Source organism: Oncorhynchus masou, chromosome 33 (genome assembly GCF_036934945.1).
Source record: "Oncorhynchus masou masou isolate Uvic2021 chromosome 33, UVic_Omas_1.1, whole genome shotgun sequence".
NCBI classification, from domain to species: domain Eukaryota; kingdom Metazoa; phylum Chordata; class Actinopteri; order Salmoniformes; family Salmonidae; genus Oncorhynchus; species Oncorhynchus masou.
The window spans coordinates 12,183,260-12,205,498 of record NC_088244.1 but is presented as its reverse complement, the minus strand read 5'-3'; the positions used below and the strand labels follow the sequence as shown (position 1 = coordinate 12,205,498).

Here is a 22,239-nt window from a genome sequence, read left to right as displayed (position 1 = left end):
TTTCTCTATAAACAACTAGTAACACCACTACAGGTTCAGTGTTTCTCTATAGACAACTAGTAACACCAGTGGAGGTTCAGTGTTTCTCTATAGACAATTAGTAACACCACTACAGGTTTAGTGTTTCTCTATAGACAACTATTAACACCAGTACAGGTTCAGTGTTTCTCTATAGACAACTAGTAACACCACTACAGGTTCAGTGTTTCTCTATAGACAATTAGTAACACCACTACAGGTTTAGTGTTTCTCTATAGACAACTATTAACACCAGTACAGGTTCAGTGTTTCTCTATAGACAACTAGTAACACCAGTACAGGTTCAGTGTTTCTCTATAGACAACTAGTAACACTACCAGAGGTTCAGTGTTTCTCTATAGACTAGGAACACAACTACAGGTTCATTGGGACAAGAAAGACACGTGGGCCCTTTGCCCCAGAACTCGTATTTCCTCTGTCTCTCTACTGCCTTCATAATGTCTGGGAACTGCACAGGATCAGCCACTCCTGGATGGATCTCACTGGAGCGGACATTGAGTTAGGAGACACGCCCCTCAGACAACGTGCCAGAACCCCAGAGGAACACTTTACCTTCTGTCCTGTATGAAAGGGAAGATAACCATTATTTCCTAGCAATCTGAAACTGGAATATTGCCTGTACCCGGTGGGTGTGTGTTTGTGTGCGTGCAGTGGCGATTTTAGCATCTAAATCTTGTTGGGGCAAACTCAACCATTTTTTTTAGATGCATGCCAGCAAAGCCACTACACAACACAACACTAAACAATACATTAATTGCACTATAACGGTGACCACATACTGTTAGGGGCTACATAAAGCATTTACAACAGCAGAGCTTCTTTTCAGCACCAGGGAGTGAATCCGCTACACCGCTACACCTGGCTTTCAGCAGAGCCTTGTCTGGCAGTTCATTCAGCCTCATTTACTGCCTTTAAAAAAAAACATAGCTGATATGGCTGACTTGCTGAAATAAATGTGGTTGCTACTGACAATTGAGATGTACAAACTATGGCGTAAGGGAACGACGAGCGGATAAGAGGCAATCCGTAATTTCGATTAAGACAATGTGCGAGCTAGGACAGAGGTAGTCAATATAGCTATTTGTTCAGCACTTTTGAAATGTACAGTGACAAAATTCAGAACATAGGCCGATATTACAGTATTCTCCCTGTACACTAAGTCAGAACTGTAGGATAAATAAAGCGGGCATATAAGCAGACAAATAAAATATTTGATGATGACATTACTCTAAAACAGGCTATAGGCTACAGGTGCATCACCAAGTCAGAACAGTAGGCCAAATTATGAGGGGGAAAGGGACCAAATTATTAGGGTGAAGCACATGGGCTACTAACAGCTTACTAAACAACATACACTTAGTATTATGTCCAATGGCCGATGAGCAGTGATGTGTTTTATCTATAATTTATCTTCATATGACGGATTGAAAAGGATTTGCCAGTAAATTGTCAACTTGATTCATGATGATGACTACTTGTCTAGCTTGCTAGCTAAGATTTTGGAAATATGATGTTAATATGATCAGTCCAATCAAAACTAAGGTAGATATTAAGTGATATTACCTTGAGCCTTCTTGGATGGGCACCTCTAATGTAAATCTATGGCAGAACCCAAGGGGCTTGAATTTTCGAGCTGTCCTCATAGATTTTACGGTGACGTAGTGTCCCCATGAATGACAGAACACTGAGCCAATCAAGTCGCAACTAGAGAACATTACCAAACCCTACCCTCCATAGTTTCCACTGGCTGCCCCACCACCACAGAAAGCACTGAGCTCGGCTGAAACACCTAGATTTTGGAGCTGCCTTAGGCAAGAAACCAAAAAAGAGACCATGTATTAATGCCATCATCATACTTGTTTTTTTTGTTGACAGGTGGGGTGAAAAACAGAACCCCACAAACCCTGGATGATGGGTCGCCACTGTGTGTGTGTGTGCACGCGCGCGTGTGTGTGTGTGCATTGAGTGACTGTGGGAGTTTGAAACCTGACTGGCTGGTTGGGTAGCCTCTGAAAGAGAGAGATTAATCCTGATCAACTACCTGGCCAAAGGTCAAGTTGATACAAATAAAATCCCATAGGTTCATTGTCAGTGTAAGACACGCAATTTGAAGATTCCATTGATAATTTGATAAATAAAAAGTGTAATTGGTGTCAATTTAAATGAAGGTAGATTACATTGTGTACAAAATGATTAATCATATCAATAGTAAATGAAGGTTTGAAGGGTTTTCATAACCTTATATTTTATCATCAGGTCTCCATTTAAGAAAATCCTCCGTTTTTGATGTTACTTTCATTGGTGTTACTACTCCTACCAGAAGCACAATGTTATTATAATGGTACACATGACTTAAAGTCTATAAGCTGCCATATTAATTGATTTAGAATCGGATGATGTATCCACATACATTTAAATCAAATAACAAATATGTTTGTTTTTCTTCAAATGCCAGTCCCAAATGCTACCACAGAGAAGAAAAAAGAAACACCTTCTGCTCTGTATGAAAGCCAAGAGAGACATTGTTTCTTAACAATCTGAGACTAGAATATTGCCTATACAGGGTCTCTCTGTGTGTGTGTGTGTGTGTGTGTGTGTGTGTGTGTGTGTGTGTGTGTGTGTGTGTGTGTGTGTGTGTGTGTGTGTGTGTGTGTGTGTGTGTGTGTGTGTGTGTGTGTGTGTGTGTGTGTGTGTGTGTGTGTGTGTGTGTGTGTGCGTGTGCGTGTGTGTGTCTCAGACTGCTGAGTCACTGTGGGAGTTTGAAACCTGAATGGCAATGTACACTGTGTGGACATACAATCAACACTGTAGTCCACCCTCTGTACAGACAGACTATCAACACTGTTGCCTACACCACGTACAGCCTAGATAAATAGATTATGAACACAATCCTAGTCTGTTGTTATCATTATAATGATGAGATAGCAGGCTGAGCAGTGACCAGTAGGTGTTCTCTGTTAGGTAGGTTACAGCTAGATTAAAAACATGAGTTGTTGCACACCCAGAAAAATAGTTTGTGTGGAGGTGCTGACTAATGGCGAATAATCTATAAACTATCAAAATAAAGTCGCACACATAAAGTGGCACACTCCATGTATAAACTCCCAGCAATTTAATGGCCATTTAACAAAGTTTCTGCATCACTGTGCCTTCCTCAGGGTAATGTCATGAATACTTGAACCAGGTTATGTAGACAAACAGTGTAATTTGTCCAACCAATGACAATAATCATAATGATTAAGTTAATTAAGATGAATTAGTGAAACTGTTCAAAATAGTATATGGCATATTAAATATACTATGCTATTGTTATCATATAGAAACATAAAGGAAAATGTGTTCATAAGAAGGGCCTGAGATCAAAGTCAATATTCAAACCACTAGGGGTCAATGTGTTTAGATCCAGTAAGCCTCCTTTTGTAGTAGTAGGATCTCCATGTTACCTCCCCTCCTTGGTAGAGCAACATGCTCAGGGCCTGTGTATTAGAGGGAGGAGATGGGATGGTTGGCTTCAACAACGTGACCTGCTACTGGATAGTCAATGTTCAACGTTCTGCTGTGTTCAGCTATGCTTTGTTTTAATTGTCTTTTCGTTTGTCCTACGTAGGCTTTTCCATTACTCCCTTTGTCTTGCATGAGATGATACCTCTAATAGGGATCTTTCCACCTGTATGTGGGTGTCTGAAGGATGTTTTTATAGTGCTATTGCACTGTGTGCATGAGCCACATTTGTAGTTTGGGATTAGGTGTCAAGAGTGTCTGAGTGGGCTCAGGGGGCGTGTCAGATCTCACCTAACCATCTCCAATATTGCGACCACACTTATAGACCACCAGTGGGGATACCTTGAAGAGGTGTGCGATTTTCTGGTCTGATTGCAGAATATGCCAGTGATTTTTCAGAGTTGCTTTCATTTGGGGCAGCAGGTAGCCTTGTGGTTAGAGTGTTGGACTAGTAACCGAAAGGTTGCAAGATTGAATTACTGAGCTGTCAAGGTAACAATCTGTTGTTCTGCCCCTGAACAAGGCAGTTAACTCACTGTTCCTAGGCTGTCATTGAAAATAAGAATTCGTTCCTAACTGACTTGCCTAGTTAAATAAAAATAAAATAAATAAAAACTAATTTATCCGAACCCTTGGTGTACTTAGTGCAAAAGACGGTTGCGTTGTTTTTCTTCTTTGGTTGAGTTTTTAGTAATTCCTCTCTTGGTTTTTATTTTCATCATTGTAGCATTAAGATTTTTGTACTTGTAGCCTCTGCATAATTGGCTAAATGGTAGACCATTCTTGAGGGGAAGGGGATGCATACTATCCGCACATAGCAAGGTATTGTGATCTGTGGGCTTTGTGTATAAGTCTGTGTGAAATGCATCCTTCTCTTTGATAATCCATAAATCCAGATAGTAATCTATAAATCCTATCTAAAAACATTGACCCCTAGTGGTCTGAATATTGATTTTGATCCCAGGCCCTTCTTATGAACACATTTTCCTTCATGAACACATCTTATAAATGTATATTCTTTCTACAGCATACTAGTTTATAACCTGGTTCAAGTATTCATGACATTACCCTGAGGAAGGCACAGTGATGCCAAAACGTTGGTAAATGACCATTACATTGCTGGGAGTTTATACATGGAGTGTGCCACTTTCTTTATTTTGATAGGTTACAGCTAGAGAAATGAATGTTGGTAGATAGTTTTTTCTCTCTCCAGATATAAAAAGGTTAACAGGGCTACACACAACTGGGGAACAGGTGAAGCTACAAGTGACTGGGGAACAGGTGAACGTACAAGTGACTGGGGAACAGGTGAACCTACAAGTGACTGGGGAACAGGTGAACCTATAAGTGACTAGGGAACAGGTGAACCTACAAGTGACTGGGGAACAGGTGAACCTACGAGTGACTGGGGAACAGGTGAACCTACGAGTGACTGGGGAACAGGTGAACCTATAAGTGACTGGGGAACAGGTGAACCTACAAGTGACTGGGGAACAGGTGAACCTACGAGTGACTGGGGAACAGGTGAACCTATAAGTGACTAGGGAACAGGTGAAGCTACAAGTGACTGGGGAACAGGTGAACCTACAAGTGACTGGGGAACAGGTGAACCTACAAGTGACTGGGGAACAGGTGAACCTACGAGTGACTGGGGAACAGGTGAACGTACAAGTGACTAGGGAACAGGTGAACGTACAAGTGACTGGGGAACAGGTGAACGTACAAGTGACTGGGGAACAGGTGAACGTACAAGTGACTAGGGAACAGGTCAATGTACAGGTGACTGGGGAACAGGTGAACGTACAGGTGACTTTGGAACAGGTGAACGTACAGGTGACTGGGGAACAGGTGAACCTACAAGTGACTAGGGAACAGGTGAACTTTCAAGTGACTGGGGAACAGGTGAATGTACAGGTGACTGGGGAACAGGTGAACGTACAGGTGACTTTGGAACAGGTGAACGTACAGGTGACTGGGGAACAGGTGAACCTACAAGTGACTAGGGAACAGGTGAACTTTCAAGTGACTGGGGAACAGGTGAATGTACAGGTGACTGGGGAACAGGTGAACGTACAGGTGACTGGGGAACAGGTGAATGTACAGGTGACTGGGGAACAGGTGAACGTACAGGTGACAGGGGAACAGGTGAATGTACAGGTGACTGGGGAACAGGTGAACGTACAGGTGACTGGGGAACAGGTGAACGTACAGGTGACTGGGGAACAGGTGAACATACAGGTGACAGGGGAACAGGTGAACATACAGGTGACGGGGGAACAGGTGAACGTACAGGTGATTGGGGGAACAGGTGAACATACAGGTGACAGGGGAACAGGGGAACGTACAGGTGACTGGGGGAACAGGTGAACGTACAGGTAACAGGGGAACAGGGGAACGTACAGGTGACAGGGGAACAGGGGAACGTACAGGTGACTGGGGGAACAGGTGAACGTACAGGTGACAGGGGAACAGGGGAACGTACAGGTGACTGGGGGAACAGGTGAACGTACAGGTGACAGGGGAACAGGGGAACGTACAGGTGACTGGGGGAACAGGTGAACGTACAGGTGACGGGGGAACAGGTGAACGTACAGGTGACTGGGGGAACAGGTGAACGTACAGGTGACAGGGGAACAGGGGAACGTACAGGTGACTGGGGGAACAGGTGAACGTACAGGTAACAGGGGAACAGGGGAACGTACAGGTGACAGGGGAACAGGGGAACGTACAGGTGACTGGGGGAACAGGTGAACGTACAGGTGACAGGGGAACAGGGGAACGTACAGGTGACTGGGGGAACAGGTGAACGTACAGGTGACAGGGGAACAGGGGAACGTACAGGTGACTGGGGGAACAGGTGAACGTACAGGTGACAGGGGAACAGGGGAACGTACAGGTGACTGGGGGAACAGGTGAACGTACAGGTGACAGGGGAACAGGGGAACGTACAGGTGACTGGGGAACAGGTGAACGTACAGGTGACTGGGGAACAGGTGAACGTACAGGTGACAGGGGAACAGGGGAACGTACAGGTGACTGGGGGAACAGGTGAACGTACAGGTGACAGGGGAACAGGGGAACGTACAGGTGACTGGGGGAACAGGTGAACGTACAGGTGACTGTTAGACAGGGGAACGTACAGGTGACTGGGGGAACAGGTGAACGTACAGGTGACTGGGGAACAGGTGAACGTACAGGTGACTGGGGAACAGGTGAACGTACAGGTGACAGGGGAACAGGGGAACGTACAGGTGACTGGGGGAACAGGTGAACGTACAGGTGACAGGGGAACAGGGGAACGTACAGGTGACTGGGGGAACAGGTGAACGTACAGGTGACTGTTAGACAGGGGAACGTACAGGTGACTGGGGGAACAGGTGAACGTACAGGTGACTGTTAGACAGGGGAACGTACAGGTGACTGGGTGAACAGGTGAACGTACAGGTGACTGTTAGACAGGGGAACGTACAGGTGACTGGGTGAACAGGTGAACGTACAGGTGACTGGGGGAACAGGGGAACGTACAGGTGACTGGGTGAACAGGTGAACGTACAGGTGACTGTTAGACAGGGGAACGTACAGGTGACTGGGGAACAGGTGAACGTACAGGTGACTGTTAGACAGGGGAACGTACAGGTGACTGGGGGAACAGGTGAACGTACAGGTGACTGGGGGAACAGGGGAACGTACAGGTGACTGGGGGAACAGGTGAACGTACAGGTGACTGTTAGACAGGGGAACGTACAGGTGACTGGGTGAACAGGTGAACGTACAGGTGACTGTTAGACAGGGGAACGTACAGGTGACTGGGTGAACAGGTGAACGTACAGGTGACTGTTAGACAGGGGAACGTACAGGTGACTGGGGAACAGGTGAACGTACAGGTGACTGTTAGACAGGGGAACGTACAGGTGACTGGGTGAACAGGTGAACGTACAGGTGACTGTTAGACAGGGGAACGTACAGGTGACTGGGGGAACAGGTGAACGTACAGGTGACTGGGGGAACAGGGGAACGTACAGGTGACTGGGGGAACAGGTGAACGTACAGGTGACTGTTAGACAGGGGAACGTACAGGTGACTGGGTGAACAGGTGAACGTACAGGTGACTGTTAGACAGGGGAACGTACAGGTGACTGGGGGAACAGGTGAACGTACAGGTGACTGGGGAACAGGGGAACGTACAGGTGACTGTTAGACAGGGGAACGTACAGGTGACTGTTAGACAGGGGAACGTACAGGTGACTGGGTGAACAGGTGAACGTACAGGTGACTGTTAGACAGGGGAACGTACAGGTGACTGGGGGAACAGGTGAACGTACAGGTGACTGGGGAACAGGTGAACGTACAGGTGACTGTTAGACAGGGGAACGTACAGGTGACTGGGTGAACAGGTGAACGTACAGGTGACTGTTAGACAGGGGAACGTACAGGTGACTGGGGGAACAGGTGAACGTACAGGTGACTGGGGGAACAGGGGAACGTACAGGTGACTGGGGAACAGAACAGCTTCAACTCAAGCAGCTAGTCTTACAGGTAGAAAACATTTACTTCAGTCCAGCAGTATTACTGTTAGAATTACACTACAGATTAAATCATTACATAACACATTCCAAAACCCCGTACAGCATAAACAGAGGAGGTGACAGTCTCAGGCATTCTATTGCAACGCATAATATACAGGAGGGGTTGCTGGACACGGTATGTGAGTTTTATAAGAGGGTTATATGAGGGATACTATCTTACATCAGTAAAATCATTAGATAATTCATGGTCATATATTATATATTGGTTGTATATTGTGTTGCAGCAATCTCTTGCAGGTAAGTTAGTTAGTGATCTGTGGTTGTTCAATGCCTGAACATAAATTATTTTACAAAACAAATGAAGGCACACATGGTTACTACAATTGTCCATATTGTATTCACTTTATACTCATTGCATGACCCTTGAGATGAGTCATCTTAATTTCTTGGGATTCCTGCAAATATGATATAAAAAACCTACACATCAATATTTTAGTAATATAGCTAGTTGGGTTGTTTCTTCACTATAAAAACAATGAATTGTACTAATTCCAGAGGATAAGCCTGGAATATCAATGAGCCTAAGATGATCCCTTCCAATAGGAAGGTTGCCTTGCCCTTTAGACAATTTACTCATTGCCATGCCAACCATGTTTGACTGAAGCAGAAACCGACTGGGCTAGACTAACAGGGTAGTGTCCTGTATACCTGTGCCTCTCCTCTCAATCCTGGCTGTGGGCCACAACACGGGGGACCAGCTTCAGCTTGATGGGCTTCGTTGGGGCGACGAAGCCATTGTCAAACAGCTCCAGAGGAACCTGAGGACACATCCAGGAAGTCAATATAAAAACCGATATGAATACAGCACCACACAGCCTCTCAATGTAATCAGTTACGGTTTAATTCTGTTTTGAGAACCTAAGCTCACCCAAACAGCTACTACAGTCAACAACACAAAGATAAGCCATCACAAGCCAACATTCAACACCAACATATTCAAAACTTGCACACATATAGACAAAGACTCAAGCACACTAATAATCCCATTGAGACGATCAGCAATCTCACTTCTGTCTCCTTGCAGGTGACAAAACTGAACCTCTGGAGGATCTCCACTATCACCAGCTTAATGGTCTGGAGGGCGAATCTCATGCCGATACAGTTCCTGGGCCCCATCCCAAACGGAAGGAAGGTGTAGGGATCAATGTTCTCTCTGTTCTCCTTACTGAACCTGAGGACAGAGGAGTGTTCAGATCAAAGTAGCATTCAGCACTGTGTCCAACACTAGAGTAGTGTTCAGCAATGCTCGAGAATATTTAACAAGAGTAGTGGTCAGTAACTCGACAGTCTCTATAATTAGAGTAGTGGACAGTAACTATACAGACTCTATAACTAGTAGTGGCCAGTAACTCTACAGACTCTAACTAGAGTAGTGGTCAGTAACTCTACAGACTCTATAACTAGTAGTGGTCAGTAACTCTACAGACTATAACTAGAGTAGTGGTCAGCAACTCTACAGACTATAATTAGAGTAGTGGACAGTAACTCTACAGACTATAACTAGAGTAGTGGACAGTAACTCTACAGACTATAACTAGTAGTGGTCAGTAACTCTACATACTATAACTAGTAGTGGTCAGTAACTCTACAGACTCTATAACTAGAGTAGTGGTCAGTAACTCGACAGACTCTATAACTAGATTAGTGGTCAGTAACTCTACAGACTATAACTAGTAGTGGTCAGTAACTCTATAGACTATAACTAGTAGTGGTCAGTGACTGTACAGACTCTATAACTAGAGTGGTGGTCAGTAACTCTACAGACTATAAATAGTAGTGGTCAGTAACTCTACAGACTATAACTAGTAGTGGTCAGTAACTCTACAGACTATAAATAGTAGTGGTCAGTAACTCTACAGACTATAACTAGTAGTGGTCAGTAACTCCACAGTCTCTATAATTGGTAGTGTTCAGTAACTGTGTAGTAGGACTCAGTAGAGGAGACTATTTGTCCTTTACTATGGTAGAGTACAGTAGGATAGAGTAGAGCCAAGAGTTTGGGACATTCCACATTAAACAGGGACAACAGACCATGACTTTTTGGTTCTTTATGAAATTGAATACATTACTTTTTCAAAATATAATACACAAAAAAGTCATTTGCAGGAAGGATGTTTGGTACATGGTTTATAATTTTTTTTTACCCCTTTTTTCTCCCCAATTTCATTGTATTCAATTGGTAGTTACAGTCTTGTCTCATCGCTGCAACTCCCCTACGGACTCGGGAGAGGCGATGGTCGAGAGCCACGCGTCCTCCAAAACACAATCCAACCAAGCCACACTGCTTCCTGACACAATGCACATTCAACCCGGAAGCCAGCCACACCAATGTGTCGGAGGAAACACCGTACACCTGGCGACCTGGTCAGCTTGCACTGTGCACGGCCTGCCACAGGAGTCGCTAGTGCGTAATGAGACAAGGATATCTTTGCCGGCCAAACCCTCCCTAACCCGGACGACGCTGGGCCAATTGTTAGCCACCCAATGGGCCTCCCGGTCGCAGCCGGCTGCGACAGAGATTCTGGGCTTAAACCCAGTGTGATGCAGTGCCTTAGACCACTGCGCCATCATGGTCTGTTTTTTGTTCCAGTTTTGTGAGAAACGACCAAGTCGTAAAGCAGAGACGAGTGTTACTGTATGTACCGTACCTCTCTGGTCGGAAGACTTCAGGTTTGGGCCAGTGTGTTGGGTGGTGGTGAAGGACCATGATTGGGATCATGACAACAGTTCCCTTGGGGATGGTCACACCATTCACCTCCACGGTCGCCTTGGCAACCCTCTCTAGCCGGCTGATGATGGGATACACCCGCAAGGTCTCGTTGATGACCATGTCCAGATACTCCATCTGCATCAGCCCTTCATAGGTGGGCAGAGCCTGCAGGGAGACAGGCACAACTTCACTACCCTTCATGGGAAACACTTGAGTGACCTTTGGCCATCGAGATCCTATTTAATTACTAGAGGGGCTACGTCATAAATCCTCAAAGTTCCAGAATGGGGTGAAAATAGCAGCTTGAGGTCACCTTGTCGGGGAAGATCTGGTCGATTTCATCCTGCAGGGCAGCCTGGACGTCAGGGTTTGTTGCCAGGTTATAGGATAGGAAACCCAGTGTGCTGCTGCTGGTCTCATAGCCCCCAAAGATGTATGTCAACGCCTGGGACAGGATCTCATGGTCCGTCAGCCCTGGAACACAACCACAACACAATCGCTCAGCCCTGCTGAAAACCAAACATCTAGACCAGCATACATTTCAAGCTGGTCTATGCTGTTCCATGCTGGGTTCTGCTTGTCTATGCTGGTCAAACAGGTCTGACCAGCATGGTCTAATGGGTTCTGCTAGCTGACAAACATTGTCTAGCTGGTTATGCTGGCAGACCAGCATGATGTAGCTGGTCAAACTGGTCTGACCAGCATGGTCTAGTTGGTTATGCTGGCATCCCATCCTTCATTGTGTTTTTGCTGGGGACCAGCCTTTGTTGTGGTTTTGCTGGTGATCAGCATTTGCTGTGTTTTTTGCTGGTGTCCAGTATTCGCTGTGTGTTGGACACTAGTGACCAGCATCAAGTCACATTATGCTGGCTGGAAATTAGCTATAAAAATGCTACATTCTATAAGCTTCTGTGTAGAACAGCATGGGACTATAAGCAAAATGTGTAGAACAGCATGGGACTGGCTATAAAACGGCACATTTTACTTGTGCTCCAGATACTCAACAAGTCGAGAGAAGGACAGTTTTATTGCTTCTTTCATTGCTTTTATTGCTTCTTTAATCAGGACAACTGAGCTGTTGCAAAAGGGTTTTCTAATGATGAATTAGCCCCTGAAAGTTATAAACTTGGATTAGCTAACATCGCATGCCTTTGGAAAACAGGAGTGATGGTTGCTGATAATGGGCCTCTGTACACCTATGTAGATATTCCATTAAAAATCAGCTGTTTCCAGCTACAATAGTCATTTACAACATTAACAATGTCTACACTGTATTTATGATCAATTTGAGGTTATTTTAATGGACGAAAACAAGGACATTTCTAAGTGACCCCAAACTTTGATGGTAGAATAATATGAAACGCTCTGAGATTAGGTTGTACAGAGAGAACCACAACACAATAGCGCAGAACGAACCACAAAATGACCGTTGTCACCCCTGTCCATGATTTGGAGTTACTTACCTTTGTGTGCAGCCTCCTTGGACTTGTGGTCCTGTGGGATCTGAGAGTCCACCATCAGCTGCATTAAGTCCACTCTGGTCTGCAGGGCCAAACCAAACACCACACCTATCAGTAATCATGATGCCACTTCAGTGGGGTTGAGGATAAGGTTTGGGGTTTATGCCTAGTACTGACTGGGGTATGGTTGGGGTGGAAATTAAATGAAATCAAATTGTATTTGTCACATAAACTTTGCCATGAAATTGTTGCTTATGAGCCCCTCCCAATGATAGAGTTAAATATAATTTAGTTAGTTAGTTAGTTTATTAATAGTTAAATAAATATAAAAATAGCGACACAAGTAATAAAATACACAAGAATGAAGCTATATACAGGGAGAACCCATACCATATCAAGTGCAGGGGTACGAGATAGTAAGGTAGGTACTGTATGTTTATAAAGGCAGGCAGGGCTCTAAGCTGACCTTTTTTACAGGGAGCTTGTGTGCTCCTAAGTTGAAAATCTAGGCGTACACAAAGAAATGTAGGAACACAAATGAAAAATATTTCTGATATTAAAGCTAGAATCCTTCATTTTTGCCATGGGTGCTGGTGCTCCTAAATACAAAATTCCAGGTGGCACAGCTAAATATTTAGGAGCATATGTGAGTAAAATGGTTGCACTGTAGAGCCCATGCAGTTTGAAGTGACTAGGCATCAGGATAGTTTAGGTTTAGGGTAGGTGGTTATGGTTAAGGGTAGGCTATGGTTAATGGTAGGTGGTTAGGTTTAGGGTAGGTGGTTATGGTTAAGGGTAGGTGGTTAGGTTTAGGGTAGGTGGTTATGGTTAAGGGTAGGCTATGGTTAATGGTAGGTGGTTAGGTTTAGGGTAGGTGGTTATGGTTAAGGGTAGGTGGTTAGGTTTAGGGTAGGTGGTTATGGTTATGGGTAGGTGGTTAGGTTTAGGGTAGGTGGTTATGGTTAAGGGTAGGTGGTTAGGTTTAGGGTAGGTGGTTATAGTTAAGTGTAGGTGGTTAGGTTTAGGGTAGGTGGTTATGGTTAAGGGTGGTTAGGTTTAGGGTAGGTATTTATAGTTAAGGGTAGGTGGTTAGGTTTAGGGTAGGTGGGTAGATTTATGGTAGGTGGTTATGGTTAAGGGTAGGTGGTTAGGTTTAGGGTAGGTGGTTATGGTTAAGGGTAGGTGGTTAGGTTTAGGGTAGGTGGTTATGGTTAAGGGTAGGTGGTTAGGTTTAGGGTAGGTGGTTATGGTTAAGGGTAGGTGGTTAGGTTTAGGGTAGGTGGTTATAGTTAAGTGTAGGTGGTTAGGTTTAGGGTAGGTGGTTATGGTTAAGGGTGGTTAGGTTTAGGGTAGGTATTTATAGTTAAGGGTAGGTGGTTAGGTTTAGGGTAGGTGGGTAGATTTATGGTAGGTGGTTATGGTTAAGGGTAGGTGGTTAGGTTTAGGGTAGCTGGTTATGGTTAAGGGTAGGTGGTTAGGTTTAGGGTAGGTGGTTATGGTTAAGGGTAGGTGGTTAGGTTTAGGGTAGCTGGTTATGGTTTAGGGTAGGTGGTTAGGTTTAGGGTAGGTGGTTATGGTTTAGGGTAGGTGGTTAGGATTAGGGTAGGTGGTTATGGTTTAGGGTAGGTGGTTAGGATTAGGGTAGGTGGTTAGGTTTAGGGTAGGTGGTTATGGTTTAGGGTAGGTGGTTAGGTTTAGGGTAGGTGGTTATGGTTCAGGGTAGGTGGTTAGGTTTAGGGTATGTGGTTAGGTTTAGGGTAGGTGGTTATGGTTAAGGGTTGTGGCTCACATTGTGTACATTCTTGCTCCTCTCTGCTTTGATCTTCCTCAGGAAGGAATAGAAGAACTTCATAGCACCAGCAGGTAGGAAAGAGACATTACACTTTTCCAGGAGCGGACGCATAAACGGGAACAACACTGGAGTGAGAGAAGGAGAGAAGTAACAGGAGAGGAGGAGACAGGAGAGAAGTAACAGGAGAGGAGGAGACAGGAGAGAAGTAACAGGAGAGGAGAAGACAGGAGAGAAGTAACAGGAGAGGAGGAGACAGGAGAGAAGTAACAGGAGAGGAGGAGACAGGAGAGAAGTAACAGGAGAGGAGACAGGAGAGAAGTAACAGAAGAGGAGGCAGGAGAGAAGTAACAGGAGAGGAGAAGACAGGAGAGACGTAACAGGAGAGGAGGAGACAGGAGAGACGTAACAGGAGAGGAGGAGACAGGAGAGAAGTAACAGGAGAGGAGACAGGAGAGACGTAACAGGAGAGGAGAAGACAGGAGAGAAGTAACAGGAGAGGAGGAGACAGGAGAGAAGTAACAGGAGAGGAGACAGGAGAGACGTAACAGGAGAGGAGGAGACAGGAGAGAAGTAACAGGAGAGGAGGAGACAGGAGAGAAGTAACAGGAGAGGAGGAGACAGGAGAGACGTAACAGGAGAGGAGACAGGAGAGAAGTAACAGGAGAGGAGAAGACAGGAGAGAAGTAACAGGAGAGGAGGAGACAGGAGAGACGTAACAGGAGAGGAGGAGACAGGAGAGACGTAACAGGAGAGGAGAAGACAGGAGAGAAGTAACAGGAGAGGAGACAGGAGAGAAGTAACAGGAGAGGAGAAGACAGGAGAGAAGTAACAGGAGAGGAGACAGGAGAGAAGTAACAGGAGAGGAGGAGACAGGAGAGACGTAACAGGAGAGGAGGAGACAGGAGAGAAGTAACAGGAGAGGAGACAGGAGAGAAGTAACAGGAGAGGAGAAGACAGGAGAGAAGTAACAGGAGAGGAGACAGGAGAGAAGTAACAGGAGAGGAGAAGACAGGAGAGAAGTAACAGGAGAGGAGGAGACAGGAGAGAAGTAACAGGAGAGGAGGAGACAGGAGAGACGTAACAGGAGAGGAGGAGACAGGAGAGACGTAACAGGAGAGGAGAAGACAGGAGAGAAGTAACAGGAGAGGAGACAGGAGAGAAGTAACAGGAGAGGAGAAGACAGGAGAGAAGTAACAGGAGAGGAGACAGGAGAGAAGTAACAGGAGAGGAGAAGACAGGAGAGAAGTAACAGGAGAGGAGGAGACAGGAGAGAAGTAACAGGAGAGGAGAAGACAGGAGAGAAGTAACAGGAGAGGAGGAGACAGGAGAGAAGTAACAGGAGAGGAGACAGGAGAGACGTAACAGGAGAGGAGGAGACAGGAGAGACGTAACAGGAGAGGAGAAGACAGGAGAGAAGTAACAGGAGAGGAGACAGGAGAGAAGTAACAGGAGAGGAGAAGACAGGAGAGAAGTAACAGGAGAGGAGACAGGAGAGACGTAACAGGAGAGGAGGAGACAGGAGAGACGTAACAGGAGAGGAGAAGACAGGAGAGAAGTAACAGGAGAGGAGACAGGAGAGAAGTAACAGGAGAGGAGAAGACAGGAGAGAAGTAACAGGAGAGGAGACAGGAGAGACGTAACAGGAGAGGAGGAGACAGGAGAGACGTAACAGGAGAGGAGAAGACAGGAGAGAAGTAACAGGAGAGGAGACAGGAGAGAAGTAACAGGAGAGGAGAAGACAGGAGAGAAGTAACAGGAGAGGAGACAGGAGAGAAGTAACAGGAGAGGAGGAGACAGGAGAGAAGTAACAGGAGAGGAGGAGACAGGAGAGACGTAACAGGAGAGGAGGAGACAGGAGAGAAGTAACAGGAGAGGAGAAGACAGGAGAGAAGTAACAGGAGAGGAGACAGGAGAGACGTAACAGGAGAGGAGAAGACAGGAGAGACGTAACAGGAGAGGAGAAGACAGGAGAGAAGTAACAGGAGAGGAGACAGGAGAGAAGTAACAGGAGAGGAGAAGACAGGAGAGAAGTAACAGGAGAGGAGACAGGAGAGAAGTAACAGGAGAGGAGGAGACAGGAGAGAAGTAACAGGAGAGGAGGAGACAGGAGAGACGTAACAGGAGAGGAGGAGACAGGAGAGAAGTAACAGGAGAGGAGAAGACAGGAGAGAAGTAACAGGAGAGGAGACAGGAGAGACGTAACAGGAGAGGAGAAGACAGGAGAGAAGTAACAGGAGAGGAGGAGACAGGAGAGACGTAACAGAAGAGGAGACAGGAGAGACGTAACAGGAGAGGAGGAGACAGGAGAGAAGTAACAGGAGAGGAGAAGACAGGAGAGAAGATAATTGAAATGAAGAAACAAGAAGAGATGAGGAATTAATAAAAGAAAAGAGTGGCAATTTACACTGTACATGGAAATGAAAAATACATTGCTTAAATAACAAGGCACGTCATTCCTCTTTGACTACATCAGAGAGATACAGGGACTACATTATGTTCACACACACGCACAGCTTACCTACTAAGATTAGGAGAGGATTTAACAGGTTGAATTTGAGTAGTTTCTTTACGTTGACGACTAAGGGATCGTTGGGTTGGTTGATAGAATCAACGTCAACACTGAACGCACTACTTGCCACCACGTCCATACTGTAGGCCCCAAAGATTCTGGGAAACACACACACAATAAAATGCATGAGAAAGATGTAATGTTACTGCCTCATTCGCACATTTAACAAACTGCATTACCCATACTCACTCTTTAACTTCCAGGACCTCGTCAGTGTCCACCTTCTTCTGCAGAAACTTCACCAGGTTTCTGGAGTGTTGAGTCATTATCATGAACATCTGTCAAAAAATAAGATACATATAGTCTTGCTACAACTAGACATATTCTCACATTTGTTCTGCTCCTCTTTTCTCAGGCCTGGATATAGGGAGCCCAGGTCAACAGCTTTCTCAATGATGCTGGATGTATACTCCACTAGACGTACTCTATAGAGGCTGGATGTATACTCCACTAGACGTACTCTGTAGAGGTTGGATGTATACTCCACTAGACGTACTCTATAGAGGCTGGATGTATACTCCACTAGACGTACTCTATAGAGGCTGGATGTATACTCCACTAGACGTACTCTATAGAGGCTGGATGTATACTCCACTAGACATGCTCTATAGAGGCTGGATGTATACTCCACTAGACATGCTCTATAGAGGTTGGATGTATACTCCACTAGACGTACTCTATAGAGGCTGGATGTATACTCTACTAGATGTACTCTATAGAGGCTGGATGTATACTCCACTAGACGTACTCTGTAGAGGCTGGATGTATACTCCACTAGACATGCTCTATAGAGGCTGGTTGTATACTCCACTAGACGTACTCTATAGAGCCTGGATGTATACTCCACTAGACATGCTCTATAGAGGTTGGATGTATACTCCACTAGACATGCTCTATAGAGGTTGGATGTATACTCCACTAGACGTACTCTATAGAGGCTGGATGTATACTCTACTAGATGTACTCTATAGAGGCTGGATGTATACTCCACTAGACTTACTCTGTAGAGGTTGGATGTATACTCCACTAGACATGCTCTATAGAGGTTGGATATATACTCCACTAGACGTACTCTATAGAGGCTGGATGTATACTCTACTAGATGTACTCTATAGAGGCTGGATGTATACTCCACTAGACGTACTCTGTAGAGGCTGGATGTATACTCCACTAGACATGCTCTATAGAGGTTGGATGTATACTCCACTAGACGTACTCTATAGAGGCTGGATGTATACTCCACTAGACGTACTCTATAGAGGTTGGATGTATACTCCACTAGACGTACTCTATAGAGGCTGGATGTATACTCCACTAGACATGCTCTATAGAGGCTGGATGTATTCTCCACTAGACATGCTCTATAGAGGCTGGATGTATACTCCACTAGACGTACTCTAGAGAGGCTCCACAACCCCTGAGTGCTGTGTGTGTACATTCATGTACGTGTGTCTTTACATCTTTGAGTCGTCCACTGGTGAAGGAGGGAGACAGAGTGCTGCGGATTCTCTTCCACTCATCGTCTTCTACGGTTGTTACAGCGTCGTGGAGCTCCCCGTTCAACCCAAAGTCCTGACCACACACACGTTAGAGAGGTTAAGATCAGGACTGAAGGTTAGAGAGGTTAGGATCAGGACTGAAGGTTAGAGAGGTTAGGGTCAGGACTGAAGGTTAGAGAGGTTAGGATCAGGACTGAAGGTTAGAGAGGTTAGGGTCAGGACTGAAGGTTAGAGAGGTTAGGATCAGGACTGAAGGTTAGAGAGGTTAGGGTCAGGACTGAAGGTTAGAGAGGTTAGGGTCAGGACTGAAGGTTAGAGAGGTTAGGTTTGTTTGGGTATTTCTGCTTACCCGTCTGTTGGTAAAAACAGAGTAACATTCCTTCACCAGGATGGTTTTGATCATGGCTGTGTCCATCACCCCCATTATGGGCAGTCTGCCATCAAATAACCTAAAAGAATGACAAAATACTAAAATAACTACTAAATACTATTAAGAACTACTAAATATTATTAAGAACTACTAAATACTAAGATTGATTAAAAGAGCCAGAATTACAAATAATTCACCAGAGCATTGAAAACATAGTTCCCCTATATTTGTACAAACGCACCCCCAACCCCCACACACACACACTCTACCCCCCCCACACACACCTATCCCCCCCAAACACACTCTACCCCCCCCCCCCAAACACACACACTCTACCCCCCCCCCACACACACCTATCCCCCCAAAACACACCTATCCCCTCACACACACTCTAACCCCCACACACACACCTACCCCCCCACACACACAACTACCCACCTGCACACACACACACACCTCTACCCCACCCAAACACCTACCCACACACACACACTAACCCCCACACAAACACCTACCCCCCACACAAACACCTACCCCACACACAAACCCCTGCCCCCACACAGACACCTACCACCACACACACACCTACCCCCACACACACACACACCTACCCCCACACATCGCCGTACTTCTGGTAACAGGCATTGTCAAATATGAAGAGACCCTGTGAAAGAAGGGAGGAGATCAGCTTGAGTCCTCATGGTCCTCATGTCACACTATATGGACACCCAGTGAGTTCGAGCAACACACTACACACCAGCAGAAGTAGTAATATTAATGTAATAGTAACCTCACCCTTTTGTACTCTAAAAACGTCCCTATGAAGGGGAGAGGTTTAGGTCCCTGGATGCCGAGTTTCTTGAAGAATCCATAAGGTGCATACCCATACCTTATTATAGGGTTAGAGAGAAATATTCAGTGAGGGGAACGACCCAATTGTTTCCACCGTGAAGTCTCAGTCGCCCCTTTGAAGACCAGGAACCGTCTTTTTAGTGTGTCGCCATCCTGCTTCGTGGAGGAGTTTTTGGAAACATCGTATGCAGTTTGAGCCACTCAAGGGAAGTGAAGTTGCAGGCTAGCTCAGTGCTGCCCCTTCATTGAGTATCTCAAGTTGATGGCCGACAGGGGTACTGCAGGCTGCCAGCAGCCACTAAATTATCCTTATGTGTGTGATTTCAGCTAAAAGGCCCCGGGGGGTGTTGGATATGGATAATATACCACAGCTAAGGGCTGTTCTTAGGCACGACGCAACGCAGAGTGCCTGGACACGGCCCTTAGCCGTGGTATATTGGCCATACTTCCCAAACCCCAGAGTTGCCTTATTGCTACTATAAAGTGGCTACCAACGTAATTAGAGCAGTAAAATTAAATGCTCTGTCATATCCGTGGTATACGGTCTGACATACCATGGCTTTCAGCCAATCAGCATTCAGGGCTCGAACCACACAGTTTATAATAAAAAAATAATTGGTTAAAGGACATAAATCTGAAATAGAAGCAAGTAATGGTACCATGATTGTGTTCAGAATTTTTTTTACATCCATGAATATTCACCATTAAGATTGCCATATTCCCATTGACTACAATGGGAGATGCAACTTTCTGAAAACAATGCCTGCAGTACCCCGGTCGGCCTCAATGAGAGAGAGCAGTCGTTCTCATTTAGTTAATGTAATAATAGATTAATAGATACAGTAATGTTTCAAATCACAGTAGTTAAAGTATAGATAATACACTCAAGATACAATATAAAACACAACATACATTACTTGAGATACTTGTTGGCTATGTAATGTTTACATATAATGTATTTAGCTGTATAGTTTACTGCCTATAGGCTTACACTGTAACAGAACATGTTACTACTGTGTGATGTTCTCAACTTAAAAGGTACTACGTGTAACAATTCAACAACAAACTGTATCTTGTTGTCAAAACAAGAGATTTGCTGGCCCCAGTCAATTTGACAACAGGAGATTTGCTGGCCCCAGCCAATTTGACCACAAGAGATTTGCTGGCCCCAGCCAATTTGACCACAAGAGATTTGCTGGCCCCAGCTAATTTGAAAACAAGAGATTTGATGGCCCCAGCCAATTTGACAACAAGAGATTTGCTGGCCCCAGCCAATTTGAAAACAAGAGATTTGATGGCCCCAGCCAATTTGACAACAAGAGATTTGCTGGCCCCAGCCAATTTGAAAACAAGAGATTTGCTGGCCCCAGCCAATTTGAAAACAAGAGATTTGATGGCCCCAGCCAATTTGACCACAAGAGATTTGCTGGCCCCAGCCAATTTGAAAACAAGAGATTTGCTGGCCCCAGCCAATTTGAAAACAAGAGATTTGATGGCTCCAGTCAATTTGACCACAAGAGATTTGCTGGCCCCAGCCAATTTGACAACAAGAGATTTGCTGGCCCCAGCCAATTTGAAAACAAGAGATTTGCTGGCTCCAGTCAATTTGACCACAAGAGATTTACTGGCCCCAGCCAATTTGACAACAAGAGATTTGCTGGCCCCAGCCAATTTGAAAACAAGAGATTTGCTGGCCCCAGTCAATTTGACCACAAGAGATTTGCTGGCCCCAGCCAATTTGACCACAAGAGATTTGCTGGCCCCAGTCAATTTGAAAACAAGAGATTTGCTGGCCCCAGCCAATTTGAAAACAAGAGATTTGCTGGCCCCAGCCAATTTGAAAACAAGAGATTTGCTGGCCCCAGCCAATTTGAAAACAAGAGATTTGCTGGCCCCAGTCAATATGAACACAATAGACAGTCAGTCTTTCGTTGAACAATAAGAAGGCTTCACCATTAGAATAAAATTGTGTGTGGGCCAATAACATTTTTGAGAAAAAATATTGTGAAACACTATCATTCCATTATTACTGTAGATATATTAAGGACATTTTGTCCTTTTCTCAACAGCAGGTTAGTACAGAAAGCATGATTATGAACCTTTTCTAATAAAAGGTACTTACCACATGAAGAGAGCAAATAGTGTCACTACCAGAGTCCATGTCTCTGTGGAGAACGAAGGAAAGTACCACATCGTGTCTGCGCTCTGTTGCACTTTTGACTCTGACCGACCTGTAATTCTCTCTTCTTCTTCTGTAATATTATGGCGATCCACAAAGGAATGGTGTAATTATTTTACTTCCACCTTTTTAAAGGGCTATTCGGTAGCTTGAGGGTTAACGGGCGACTCTTTGCAGAGAGAGAGAGAGAGAATAGAGATAGATAGAGGACTCATATTTATATATGTGCCATTATAGCTTCTATGACACTGTGGGCAGCACCATTGAGGCTACAACATGTAGAAATCCCCACCAGATGAGTACTTGACTACATTAAAATGGCAAAGGCATGGTGGAAGCCCTCAACGGTGCTACCCATGATAAACGCCTTTTGGTCATTATAGGCCTCTATCATTCTCTATTGGGGAGGGCGAGGGGCGGGCAGAAGTAAAACAAATGACACAGGAATGTAAATGATTGACACAGGAATGTAAATGATTGACACAGGAATGTAAGTTAAGTCATAGACTGTTCTCTCTGCTACCGCACGGCAAGCGGAACCGGAGCACCAAGTCTCGGTCCAAAAGGCTCCTGAACAGCTTCGACCCCCAAGCCATAAGACATCTGAACAAGTAATGAAATGGCCACCCAGACTATCTACATTGACCCCCCCCCTCCCTTTGTTTTTACACTGCTTTAACTC

General features: G+C 45.2%; 1 protein-coding gene across 2 annotated transcripts; it reads right to left on the bottom strand.

Annotated features, from left to right (window-relative positions):
* Window positions 1-8,070: 8,070 nt before the first annotated feature.
* Window positions 8,071-21,768, bottom strand: LOC135527842 (cytochrome P450 3A30-like). Of its 2 annotated transcripts, XM_064956451.1 has the most exons (14): window positions 21,501-21,768; window positions 19,322-19,415; window positions 19,138-19,190; window positions 18,506-18,605; window positions 18,116-18,229; window positions 16,847-16,935; window positions 16,607-16,755; window positions 14,086-14,213; window positions 12,300-12,378; window positions 11,150-11,310; window positions 10,775-11,001; window positions 9,135-9,297; window positions 8,775-8,884; window positions 8,071-8,521 (listed from the first exon to the last, which is right to left on the bottom strand). In XM_064956451.1, the coding sequence occupies exons 1-13, from the start codon at window positions 21,569-21,571 to the stop codon at window positions 8,789-8,791; spliced, it is 1,524 nt and encodes a 507-aa protein (XP_064812523.1). In that variant the 5' UTR covers window positions 21,572-21,768; the 3' UTR covers window positions 8,071-8,521; window positions 8,775-8,788. The 2 variants fall into 2 exon arrangements, with proteins under 2 accessions (XP_064812523.1, XP_064812522.1); XM_064956450.1 differs by having other exon boundaries at window positions 8,071-8,884; window positions 21,501-21,767.
* Window positions 21,769-22,239: the final 471 nt, after the last annotated feature.

Coding starts and splice junctions, on each gene's coding strand:
- LOC135527842 (XM_064956451.1), bottom strand. CDS start 21,571: ATGTGGTACTTTCCTTCGTTCTCCACAGAGACATGGACTCTGGTAGTG. Junction 12,379..14,085: donor GGAGCAAGAATGTACACAAT/GTGAGCCACAAC, acceptor TTGGCCCTGCAG/ACCAGAGTGGACTTAATGCA. Junction 8,885..9,134: donor TCACCTGCAAGGAGACAGAA/GTGAGATTGCTG, acceptor ATGTGTCCTCAG/GTTCCTCTGGAGCTGTTTGA.